Source organism: Equus przewalskii, chromosome 14 (assembly GCF_037783145.1).
Source record: "Equus przewalskii isolate Varuska chromosome 14, EquPr2, whole genome shotgun sequence".
NCBI lineage: Eukaryota > Metazoa > Chordata > Mammalia > Perissodactyla > Equidae > Equus > Equus przewalskii.
The window spans coordinates 37759002-37772646 of record NC_091844.1 but is presented as its reverse complement, the minus strand read 5'-3'; the positions used below and the strand labels follow the sequence as shown (position 1 = coordinate 37772646).

Here is a 13645-nt window from a genome sequence, read left to right as displayed (position 1 = left end):
AGATTGGTGGTTGGGGTGTGTGTGTGTGAAATGAGTGAATGAGGTCAGGGGTACAAACATCCAGTTATAAAATGAATAAGTTCTGGGGATGTAATGTACATCATAGTGACTAGTTAAGGTAACTGTATTGTATATTTGAAGGTTGTTCAGAGAGTGAATTGTAAGAGTTCTTATCACAAGAAGAAGAATTTGTAACTATGTGTGGTGATGCATGTTAAGCAAACTGATTGTGATCATTTTGTAATATATATAGATATCAAATAATTATGTTGTACCTGACACTAATATAATATTATATGTCAATTACCTCAATAAAAAACCCCAGTACCCATATGATATATGCCCATTATATGATATATATATATCAGTGAAGAGTATAAAAAGTAGGAAATGAAAATTTCCTCAGAAATTCCCACCTTTCAGAGATAACCATTGATAATAGTAAGGTGTATATCCTTCCAGATTTTCAGGATATGTATGTGTGAGTATATATTTTTCTATACAAATATCAATACATGCCGTTCTTTCATATCTTTTAAAGCTTCAGGATAGAGATATATTGAATGGATGTACCATAATTAAATTAAAATTCTCTTTAAGTGGAGGAAAAAAATACATCTAAGGAAAGATGTGCAAGACCAGTACAGTGAAAATTATAAAAGATTTCTGAGAAAAAATACAGAAGATCTATATAAATTGAGGGATATATCATATTTACGTATTGGAAAACTCAACTCAATATTATAAAGAAATCAATTCTGCCCACGTTTTTGTCTATGGATTTAATGCGATTTCAACCAGAATTTCAGCCCTCCCCCATTTTTTTCTTGGGGGAGGGTGCAAGCTGATTTTGAAATTTATATGGAAATATAAAGGAATAGCTATGGCCATCTTAAAGAAGAACAAAGCTGGACAACTTGCATTACCAGATATTAAGACTTAAAGCCAGAGTTCCTCAAAACAGTGAGATATTTGTGTAAGTACAAACACATCAATAAAATAGAGTCCAGAAACAGTTTATATATATATATATATATATACTGTCACATATACAAAATTACAATGTCTCCCCCATCAGAATGGCTAAAATGAGAAAGACAGACAATACCATGTATCAGTGAGGATGGAGCAAACTGGGACTCTTATGCACTGTTGGTAAAAAGGTAAGCTGTTACAATTACTTTGGAAAACTGAAGTAGCTACTAAAGTTGAACATATGCATATATCCTGTGTCCCAGAAATTCCACTTCTAAGCACATACCCAACAGATCTGTACATATGTCCATTCAGACATACATAAGAATGTTCATAGCAACATTATTCACAATAGCCCCAAATTTGAAACAAACCAAATATCCATCAAAAGGATAATGGATAAAGTTGTACTATATTCACATATTGGAATACTATTATATAGCAATAAGAATGAAAGAATTACAATTATATGCAACATTATGGAAGAATCTCATGCTCATAATGTTGACTAAAAGGAGCCAAATATAAAAGAATATGTGTGTGATTCTATTTCTTAAAAGTTTGAAAAAAGGCAAAACTAACATGTGGTGTTATAGTGAGGATAGTTGGGCTGGGGTGTTGTATCTTGAAGAGGATATCAGAGGGCTTCTGGGGTCCTAGTAATGTATATTACTTGGTCTGGATACTGGTTTCAAGGATGTGTTCATTTTGGGAAAATTCACTGAGTCATACATTTATGATTTGTGCAGTTTTCTGTATGTATGTTACACTTCAATAAAAAATTACCAAATTATTCAGATTATCACAATTCAACTTCTCTGGCAACTCTTGCTTTTTAACTATGTTGACGGCTACTATGTGTGATACTTTTTTACAGAGTGTCCCATGTAACAGAACTACTTCTACTTAAATACTCCTTTGATACCTTACATAATTTGCCCTCTTGCTTGCATCAAAGAGCTCCTTTGAAACCCAAAAACTTAATTACTTTCTGCTTTGGGAAAAGTTTGAGAGAACAGTTGAATTAAATTGAGGGAATTTGAGAAAAATTAGCTTTCCCCAGCATGATGTGGGCTCTAAGGAAGACCTAGGCAGAGTCTATGATGAGGAAACAAGACACTCTTTCCTAATTCCGTTTGGAATTGTGAGTGGAAGTTACCCCAGTTTTCTGGAACAAAAGTGGAGTAGAACATTCATTTAAGATGTTCACCTCTTGATTGTTACTGTTATTACTGAATGATGTCTTTGTCAAGGGATAGTAACTGAAGTCAAAGTGTAAGGCTTGAAAAAGGCTGAAAAATGGGGAGTAACAGGGTTTCAGTGAAGAAAAGATATTTGCTAGAAATGAGGCAGGGCTCAAAGTGGGGAAACACCAAGCTCTCTGGCTAGGAATTATCAGCTGGCCACAGTAACCTGATCAAAGAATACACAGGGCACAGGACACATTTTGGTGAATTGTGGAGTTTCTTCATTTTTCTGAAATTTCATGATAATCTCTTCACATTCCTTTTCACTCTTAGTAAATTTGAATAGCTTTAAAATGCAAAAATGGCCTTTATTATATCTGATACCCTGATGGAAAAGGCAGAGTACATGACAACTAAGGAAAATTCCCATAAAATTTGCTACGAATTAACCTCTTCCTGTGTTTTCCTAAATGGCTGGAGGGGTAGGGATGGAGAATATTTGTATCCCCATTATATAACATCATAATTCCTACTAAGATGGCATGGTTTCATCATTTAGTTAAAGGTAACTTCACATAATAAATAGAAATTACACCTACCTCACAGAGTTGTGGCGAGTATTAAATTAGTTAATATCTGTAACTTAGAATAATACCTGGCCCACCGTAAGCATTCAATAATTACTAGCTATTGTTGCTGTTTAGAGGCTCGTCAATATCCTTAGCAAGTAACAAGATACAGTGATAAGTCAACTGCAGTTCTTATTCTAATATTGTATTAAGAGGGAGTATTCCTTATCCATTAGGAATGGAGATTTGAAAGTGGTCTTTGCATCTTTTTGGTTTGATCAATTTGGACTTCTTTCAGGGTTGGGAAAGGAGAACAGAATTATCTTTCTGGTAAGTAATTGTCAGCTTTGGTATTTCGGTTCAGAGCTATCCTGGCCGCATGGCTTTGAGTTCTTCAGTACCACCTTGAAGATTGGGCTCTGGTGGTGATGTTAGAGAAGCTGATAGCTGCTCCCTTTGGCTATAAACAGCATTACAAAAACAAAGCACAAGATGATCTATCAGTGGAGAGGCTTATTATAATATTTTCAAGCAACTTACAAAGTAGAAATCTTATTGAAACTTCTTTGTTTCATAGGAGTTCCCCAAAGAAATGAATTCTATTACAGTTCTGAGGATCCTCTGCCTAATCTAGGAATAGGAAATATCAAGAGGAATAGGAATTGGGATGTCCAGAGATCAATTCTTCCAGGTTTAGTTACATTAGAAAGACTGAGTTTAGGGGAAAAAAGCTCATGTTGATAATACAATTGTTTTTAAAAACTATCATTTTTCTATATTATAAAGTTTTGAATGGACCTTTAGATTCATTTTAGGCTTCTGATTTGTCTTCTTTGGAAGACTACACTGTAAAATGACTCTAATGGCTTCTAAATGAAAACAAATCACCCATCAAACCTAAAAATCCCATTTGAAGTACTTTGATATAGGAGAGAATTCTTTTGAGATATGACATGTCTATGTGTATAAACAAAGAATTATATAAGTTCCTGTGTTGGTTAATTTTAGTAACAGCACTGACGATGATAAATTTTTTTCCTCAAAATCTTATGAAAGGAACAATGTCCTTTTTGGTAAATGGTGATTAATCAGTAATTATCAATTTTCATATTAATATGATTCCAACTTATATATCCATATTGTACTATTTATCCAGTCTTAGTTTTTAAAAGACACTGTCTTTACAAAGAAAGTAATTTAAATTAGCCAACTGTGCCCTACAAACATAAATAGAAATGATACTGAATAAGTATTGATTAAAACAAAAAGCACGTAAAAAAAACAGCATTAATTCTTACCAACTCCAGAGGTTATTGATTCTGCATCAATGTCACTAGCTTTTTTTCTTGCCACTTCAGCTAGTGCCAATTCACCCTTATCTAGTGCAAGGTAATGGATGTCCTTTGGAAATAAAGGGAAAAAAAAAGATTAATCCCAAATGAATCTTGGTCAAGTTACAAAGGAGATTTTAAAAGAAAGAACTTATTGTTCAGATTACAAAACAGACATGGCTGATGAATATTCTTTTTTGTACTTTAATTTTCTCAGTTTTCTTTTCTACTACAAGCAAATTTTCTTGAATTGCAGACCATAGCTGTAACTAATGGCAATTATTTAAATAAATTATTTTAAGTCTTTAGGGGAAAAAGACAAGTTTTTAAATGAAATGTTTGACATAGTTTTGTCAGGGAATAAAAGCTTTAATTGATATTTTCATTGGTGAGATTTTAATATCTGAGAAAGCTTCTTCAAAATTCAACTGTATATTATGCTAAGCATTTTACAAGGAATACTACTGCACAAATTTGTTTATTTATGGGTCTGGCACATATTACTTTATTAATATTACTACTAGTATTATTTTGAACTCACTCAGTTAACAAGTAATCAGTGTCTACTAATTGCCAAGCACTGTTCTGGAGTATAAAGATCAATTACAATACCATGTCTCAAGAAGCTTTGAGCCAAATGGGCAGACAGACCGTTGTAAACAACAGTTAAGAGCATTAACAATGTGATAGGTTTTATGGCAGATATTTACAGAGTGCTGTGGAGCCTAAGAGGAGGAACTGATCCTGATCTGAGTCTTGAAAGGTAAATAAGACTAATACTAGGAAGGAAAAATGGAGAAAAGGTGACAGAGAATGAATGATATCTGGTGCATATATGTAGAGAAGCTTGAAAAAACACAATTCTGTCACACAATGGCAGGTCTTTCAATATAGAAGGAATGTAGGACGTGTGGCAGAAAGCAGTGGAAAATAATACTAAACAGGTAGAGCCATTAAAAAGGACTTAGAACTCTTTTTGGTACATAGAATGATTGTTAGAATAGAAATTTTATTGCAATAAAAATGGACAAAGGGATATAAACAGCCAGTTTACAATTAAGAAATACAAGTGGCTTATAATCATGAAAACATATTTTACTTTATTAATATTCAAATAAGTGCAAGTTGAAAAAATGTAATTTCAGATTGGATAAGTTTTTTAAAGTTAACAATACTTACTGGTTGCAAAGTTTGGGGGGAAACAGGCACTTAAACTTACTGGGAGCATGAGACTTTATGAAGCAGGGTTCAGTAAACTATGGAGTATGTGTCAAAGTAGCCTGCCTTTTGTATAGTCCTTGAGTTGAGAATGGTGTTTACATTTTTAAATGGTTAGAAGAACTGTGCTCTTATTTAACTCTGAATGGCTTTGGAATTCATTTATGATGAAGACTTGAAAATGTTTCAACACAAAACTACAAGGCAGAACAGTACCTATATGTGAAACTTAATACTGTGATAAAGTCATTTCAATGAAAACTAACACTGACTTACAAGTACTGTCAGGCCGTGTCATACACTTCCTGCACTGTCAAAATTTTTTTTTAAAAGGTGAGATCTCCTACACAAATTGCCAGCAATGTATTTTCCAATTTCAATCAACAGCAGTATTTTTCAAACTTGATCCAAGTGCAAAGGAAATTTTCACATTCCAAAGTCTATTTAACTGTGCAATTGAGGAACTCTAATTGGAAGTGATTAATTTGCAATGTAATGACATGCTAAAAGGCATTCTAGTCTTTTAGCTAATAGAATTCTAAAAATGCCTTCTAATCGGTGAGTATGCTCAATTAAAACCATATGCTCATGGATTTATATCAACATTTGGCAGTACCTATCTATGAGGAAAGATATTTGCAAAGGTGAAATATGTAAAATTTCATCTTGATCAGCATGAACAGATGAACATTTGTAATAGGTTTTGATAAGAACACCAACTCCAACCCAATTAAGTGAAATGTTACCCCCCAAAATAATTCTATTATTCACATTTGTAGATCTGTATTATGAAAATTGGACTCAATTATTATATTTTTAATTTCATCAATAAAGATTTCTGAAATTTGTTTTCTCTCTTGTTATATACAAGTACCTATATAATAACCTCAATTTTGCCTCTTGGCCCACAAGCCTGTAATATTTGCTATCTGGCAGAAAAAGTTTGCTGATTCCATATTTTAACAATATATCAGGATTTAAAATTTGCATGTATATAGTTTAAGGAAATAATATGACAATGTATGTCCAAGATTGGTGATGACAGCATTACTTATAATTGCTAACAAGTCCTTGACTGCTATTAAAGTTATACTAGCCTTATAAAATAAGTTAGGTGGCAGGTGGCTGTGTCACGCAATGGATAGTGCGCCTAAAATAAGTGAGGTGGCTTTTTTTTCTATTTTCTCTTCTCTGGCACAATTTGCATATGATTCTTCACTGAAAATAAGCAAAAGATGTGTAATACATTTGAGAAGAAATTACCAACCATTTCTGAGTGACATAAGTGAACACCTGATTAAGATACAGACATATACCTGCTTACGGCTAGAAAGACTATGCATCATAAAGCTATCAATTCTGACCCCAGTAATCTGTAAAACTCAGTGGAATTCCAAGCAAAATCCCTTTCAGGCTTTTCATGGAACTTGACAAGTTGATCTTAAAATTCATATGTCAAAGCAAATAGTTAAGAATCTCCAAGCTTTACTCTAGTTAACATTAAGACCATTTAACACTGGTACACAGGCATATAAACCAAAGAAAAAAAGAAACACACCCATACAAATATGGTTTTCTTTGTGAGATACTAATGTTAGTACGTTATGTTTAACAGTGATATAAGTATTGGCTATAAAATCTATGCTCCACAAGTTATTTCTGGAACATTTTCTCTCTCTTATTCTTCCTTAATTCTGTGATTTTTCCTCTGTACTTTTTGATATAGGGAACTGTCATTAATTTGAAAACATTAAGCCTTAACAGTTCTTAAGTTGATATTATATCTATACCATGAATGTTTGCATTCTTAAACTTTCTGTGTGGAAACACTATACAGTCTATTTACTTGCTGATAGACTTGTGGGCCTCCTAACTGAATGTGGTCTTTAGCAAAATGCAGTAGAGAGTATATCTCTGTAACTGCATGTCCCTCAGTTTGCAGAGTCCATCAATCTTTAGCGTCTGATGCAAGACATATCTAGCATCTATATCACGTCCCAATTGGCTGTTGTCTGCCTTCATCTACTTTTAACTTTTAGATAGTGTTAGTGTTGAAATTTAGTTTAAATGTTGGATGTATACAATTAAAGATGTTCATATGCTTCTGGGAAATGGTCATATTCTAAATGAGTCAAGAAAATAAAAGCCACTTGGCTTTATATTTCATTTTCATGTCTTCTACCTGACTAGGGCAACACATACAAAAATAAAGGACATGTAGTAAAGCTGTTTGAGACTGACTAAGGCAAAGGTACTGTTAAATCATACTACAATAAAGACATTCCAAGAGGCCCCTACCAGGGTAGTCATGCCCTTTCACTCATCCTGATTTCAAATTTAATCAATAGCTATTAATCAAAAATTATTCCATAAATATGGAATGTTTATTATGTGCCAGATGCAGAGGTGAATTTACCAAAGCTAATAAACTTAAACTTCATTGCCTTAGTTATACATGTTCTTTCCAGTACCTAATTTTGTATTTGAAATTTTAAATTCTTGTTCTTAAATTGTATAAGCTTCAAGCCTTATAAAACATGGATCTACCCTTGGTACCCAGCCATCAAGGTTCTCACATACTAGTGGACTGCATTGCCACATGCTTAGTTGTTTAGAATCATGTCTGAGGGGCCAGCCTGGTGGTGTAGTGATTAAGTTCAAGCACTCCTCTTCTGTGGCCTGGGGCTCGTGGGTTTGGATCCCAACCATGGACCTATACACTGCTTATAAAGCCATGCTGTGGCAGCATCCCACCCACAAAAAGTAGAGGAAGATGGCACAGATGTTAGCTCAGGGACAATCTTCCTCACCAAAAGAAAAGAAAAGAAAAGGAAGCATGTCTGGGAGGCACAAGGAGACATTGTAAGTTGTACAGTCCTTTTTTGTTTTGTTGGTCTCTTTGTGGAGACTTTCTGTATAAGATTAAAATGGCATATAGCAAATCTAAATGGGCAACATAGATGGCAATAATTTTTAAAAGTATCATATTGATAAATCCTAACTTTTATTGCCACCCAACCAGGGTTACCTAATTGGTGGATGGTTTTATTATAAACGTCTTACTAATCTGGAAGCAAGTTTTCAGAAAAATAGAAGAATGAACCACTTACTTTCTGTCATTCTCAATGACAATATTATCATTTACCATTTGCCAAATTGACTTATATTAGTATCATCTTTTAGCACTATTAAGTGAAGTTGACCTCCACTGAACAAAAGATGACACTGATAGCCTTTGGCCATGAACCAGGTTTAAAAATTTAAACATATTCTGTCTGTTATCATCTGAGACCTAAAATAAAAAAACTTGCTGTTCTTGAGTTCTCATTACCTTTCACAAATGACTTTTGAATGTACTACTGGAATGAATATGCAAATTTACAACAAAAATTATTTGAAGATAAAAAATCTTGAATATATTTTCATCTATAAATCATATTTTGGATCAGTCATTGAAAGATAACTATTATACCATATTAATATTTTAACTTTTTCTAATTTTTGTAATGTTTCTGGGGATTGATAGGTTTGATATAGATATAGAAACACTTACAAAGGCATGCAATAGCTTATACATATTTAAGATTACCATGTTCTAGCCCTCCTTGCTGTAATATTTTACTTAATTCAAAGCAATTGATAATAGAAAATTAAATTAATAATCTACAGCTTTACAAGTTTCTAAGACTTGTCCAAATTGCTTTGAAAACATTCAAGTTCATGCTGCTTGGGGCCAGCCTGGTGGCACAGCAGTTAAGTGCGCACATTCCGCTTCAGTGGCCCACGGTTCGCTGGTTCGGATCCTGGGTGCAGACACGGCACCACTTGGCAAGCCATGCTGTGGTAGGTGTCCCACATGTAAAGTGGAGGAAGATGGGCACAGATGTTAGTTCAGGGACAGTCTTCCTCAGCAAAAAGAGGAGGATTGGCAGCAGATGTTAGCTCAGGCCTGATCTTCCTCAAAAAAAAAAAAAAAAAAATTCAAGTTCATGTTGTTCTATTTCAACTAAAGATAAAATGTTGATATAATTCTTTTTCTACTTATTTAAAAATAACATTTCATAGGACAAATCTGACCAATAAGAAGTTTTAAGGAGTAGGAATAAAATACTGTTTCTGATAATGTGTTAATATTTAAGAAGTTTCATATTTTGTAGATTTGAGGAAAAAGTAACTTTCAAGATAAGGAAGTATATTAAATAATTTATCTCATAGTTATATTGATATAAATATAAATTTTACTAGTCAGTTCTTGCTTTCATAATCTACCTCCTTCTTTTGTTTTTGTTGAGGCAGATTGGCCCTAAGCTAACATCTCTTGCAAATCTTCCTCTTTGTGGTTGAGGAAGACTGTCACTGAGCTAAGCTCTGTGCTAATCTTCCTCTATTTTGTATGTGGGATGCCACCACAGCATGGCTTGATGAACAGTCCATAGGTCCACGCCCAGGGTCTGAACCTGCAAAACCCAGGCTGCTGAAGCAGAGCACGTGAACTTAACCACAGTGCCACCAGGCTGCCCCTTCATAATCTTTCTTAAATAGTCAGAGCAAAGAATAATTATTTTAAATGTTAAAATAGAGATCTCATCAAGATGGCAGTGTAAACAGACTCTGAACTCATCTCCTCCCACAAACACAATCAGGTTACAACTATTTTTGGAAAAATTACCTGGGATAGAAAACTGAAAACTGGATAAAAAGAACCTCCCACAACAAGGGACAGTCCTGACTAAGGCAGAAGAGGCAGAAACTCCTGCTGGAGAGAAAAAAAGCCACCTTCAGGAGCAGCAGAGTTTCTCAGCTGGCCAGGTGGGAGCCACCCTAAGGTACGCAGCCCTCCCTGAGGAGTGAGGTCTGGAGTGGGGCTGATACTGCTCTAAGCATCCTGCAGACTCAGCACAATTGAGATGGGGTCTTACTGTCTGGCTTTGCTGGCTATTAACTGCAGTGGGGATACTCCCAGAAAAGCTACCAGACAAAAGCCGAAAAGACCCAGGTCTTAAAGGGCCCACGCACAAACTCACCCATCTCAGCGACCTAAAATCACCAGAGAGAAGGCTGACAGTCCTTTGGTGAAAAGAGACACACCTGGTGGGCTCTGGGTGCATCTCAGTGAGAGGAGGGACCTCTCTGGAGACTGAGACATTGATGGGGGCCATTGTTCTGACGTGGTCCCAGCATGCTGACACAGACCCCGTGGATGCCATTGAGGTTCTTCCTCTGGCATGTTAGCGCAGGGGTCTGCCACACCCACTGGAGCACAGATTTCATTCAGTTCAGCCAGGGCAGGCAGCCCCCACTAGGGACCGGCCCTGCCCAACAGCAAGCCCTTAGGCTACTTGTTGGCCTGCATTGACTGCGTGGCTTGATCCTCTACAGGTAGGTGAGTGTGTCTGCCTCTTGGGGCATGGCCTGTGTGAGGACCAGGTGAATTGTGGGGGCCTCTGCAATGGGGCATTGGGGTATGCTCCAGGGGGTTGGGAAGTGTGCATGGACCAGGACTGTGTTGACGGTGTGTGTGGTCCTGTGGCGGGGTGAGGCTTAGCAGCAGCAGAAGACCTGTGCTTCATAAATAGCCATAAGAAGGATCAACCCCACTTTCCAAAGCCTGAAACAATTGAGTGCTCCTATGCCTAGGGCCAGCCCCACTCAGCTATACTCCTAAGAGAACTGACAACAACCTTGTAGGCCTGAGGCTTATCTGAACTGTAAACCCCTGACCCTAGCAACCACCTACACTGGGTACCTACCCAATTAACAGGAAAACTGCAACAGGAGTATGCTGTTAGACATTGTAGCCAACGGTGCTGAGGCTCCCCAAACTGGATTTACAAATAGCTGGCCAGGGAGGGAAAGACAGGATTCCCTGGGTACCTGCATTAAGAGCAACCCTGCCACAGCACAAGGACACAAGTAGCCCACAAAGGGGTCACTCCTGGATCATTTGGACCGGTGATGAGGGGAAAGCACACTGCTGGGCCTCAAAAGGCATCTCTTACATAAGGCCACTTCTCCAAGATCAGGAGATATAGCCGACTCACCTAATACATAGAAATAAGCACAGAGAAAGAGGCATAATGAGGAGACAAAGGAATATATTCCAAGCAGGCGAACAGGACAAAACCCCAGAAAAAGGACTAAATGAAACAGAAATAAATGAGCTACCCGACAAAGAGTTCAAACAAAAACTCATAAGGATGCTCACAGATATTGGGAGAAGACTGGATGAACACAGTGAGCTCATCAACAAAGAACTGAAAAATACAAAACAGAACCAATCAAAAATGAAGAGTGTAATACTGGAAATGAAAAATTCATTAGAGGGACTCAATAGCAGAGTAGAGGATACAGAAGAATGGATCAGTGAACTAGATGAAAGACTAGAGGAAATCACCCAAGCTGAACAGAAAAAAAAAAAATAATTAGACAAATGAGAACAGTCTAAGGAAACTCTGGGACAATATCAAGCACACTAACATTCATATTATAGGTGTCCCAGAAGGAGAAAAGAGAGACAAAGGGGCAGAAAATTTATTTGAAGAAATAATGGCTGAAAATTTTCCTCACTTAAGGAAGGAAACAGACAACCAAGTACAGGAAGCACAGAGAGCTCTAAACAAGGTAAGCCCAAAGAGGGCCACACCAAGACACATTATAATTAAAATGTCCAAAATTAAAGATAAAGAGAGAATCCTAAAAGTAGCAAGAGAAAGGCAACAAGTGACTTACAAAGGAAAGCCCATAAGGCTATCAGCGGCCTTCTCAGCCAAAACCCTACAGGTGAGAAGAGAATGGCATGACGTATGTAAAGTGCTAAAAGGAAAACATCTACAGCCAAGAATACTCTATCCATCAAGATTGTCATTCAGAATGGGAGGAGAGATAAAGAGCTTCCCAGACAAGCAAAAATTAAGAGTTTATCACCAAGAAACCAGTTCTACAAGAAATGCTGAAGGGACTTATTTAAGTGGGAAAGCAATGACCACAAATAAGGATTAAAAAATTATCAAAAAAAAAAAAAGCACCCCAAAAAAACAGGCAATAAAATCACTGGTAAAGGTAGCAGGTCAACCACCTATGAAGGTAATATGAAGGTTAAAAGATAAAAGTACTAAAATTACTTATTTCAATGATAAGAGGGTAATGGATAGACACATAAGAGATTAGATATGATTGCAAAACATAAAATGTGGGAGGAGGGGAGTGAAAAAGTAGAGCTTTGAGAACGAGGTCAAGCTAAAGTCTACCAACTCAATATAGACCGTTATATACATAGAATATTATTTAGGATCCTCATGGTAATCACAAATCAGAAACCTATAATAAGTAAGCAAATAAGACAAAAGAAATGAAACATATTACTAAAGAAAGCCATCAAACTATAAGGGAAGAGAGCAAGAGAAAAAGAAAGGAACAAAGAACTACTAAAACACCCAGAAAAGCAAAAGTAACAAAATGGCAATAAATACATATTTATCAATAGCGACTTTAAATGTCAATGGACTAAATGCTCCAATGAAAAGGCATAGAGTGGCCAATTGGATAAAAAAAACAAGACATATATATGCTGCATACAAGAGACACACTTCAGACCTAAGGACATTCACAAACTGAAAGTAAAAGGATGGAAAAAGATATTCCATGCAAATGGCAAAGAAAAGAAAGCAGGGGTAGCAATACTTATATCAGACAAAATAGACTTTAAAACAAAAACTGTAAGAAGAGACAAAGAAGGGCACTACATAATGATAAAGGCAAGAATCCAACAAGAAGATATAATACTTGTAAATATCTATGCACCCAACATAGGAGCACCTAAATATATAAAGCAATCATTAACAGATATAATAGGAGAAATAGACAGTAACAAAATAATAGTAGGGGGCTTTAACACTTCACTTAAACCAATGGATAGATCATCCAAACACAAGATCAATAAGGAAACACTGGCCTTAAAGGACACATTTGGCCAGATGGACTTACTGGATATATATAGAACATTCCATACAAAAGCCACAGAATACACATTCTTTTAAAATGCACATGGAACATTCTCCAGGATTGATTACATATTAGGCCACAAAACAAGTTTTGATAAATTTAAGAAGATGGAAATAATACCATGCATCTTTTCTGACCACAAAGGTATGAAACTAGAAATCAACTACAGGATGAAAACCAGAAAAGCCACAATTATGTGGAGATTAAACAAAATGCTACTGAACAACGACTGGGTCAATGAATAAATCAAAGGAGAAATTAAAAAATTCCTGGAGACAAATGAAAATGAAAACGCAACATGCCAAAATCTGTGGGACACAGCAAAAGTGGTTCTAAGAGGGAAGTTTATAGCAATTCAGAACTA

At 35.9% G+C, this 13645-nt stretch overlaps 1 protein-coding gene across 7 annotated transcripts in view; it reads right to left on the bottom strand.

Annotated features, from left to right (window-relative positions):
• The window catches only part of WDPCP (WD repeat containing planar cell polarity effector), a 385152-nt gene that overhangs the window by 125354 nt on the left and 246153 nt on the right, over positions 1–13645 (bottom strand). For 5 of the 7 annotated variants that reach the window (XR_011526047.1, XR_011526048.1, XM_070572535.1 and 2 more), the window contains exon 14: positions 4030–4132. Coding sequence is in view for 5 of the 7 variants with exons in the window: in XM_070572535.1 (XP_070428636.1) it covers positions 4030–4132 (103 nt within the window). In the remaining 2 variants the exon portion in view is untranslated. Of the gene's footprint in view, positions 1–2920; positions 3192–4029; positions 4133–13645 lie in introns of those variants that run through there. The other 2 variants (XM_070572536.1, XM_070572537.1) reach the window with 1 other exon arrangement.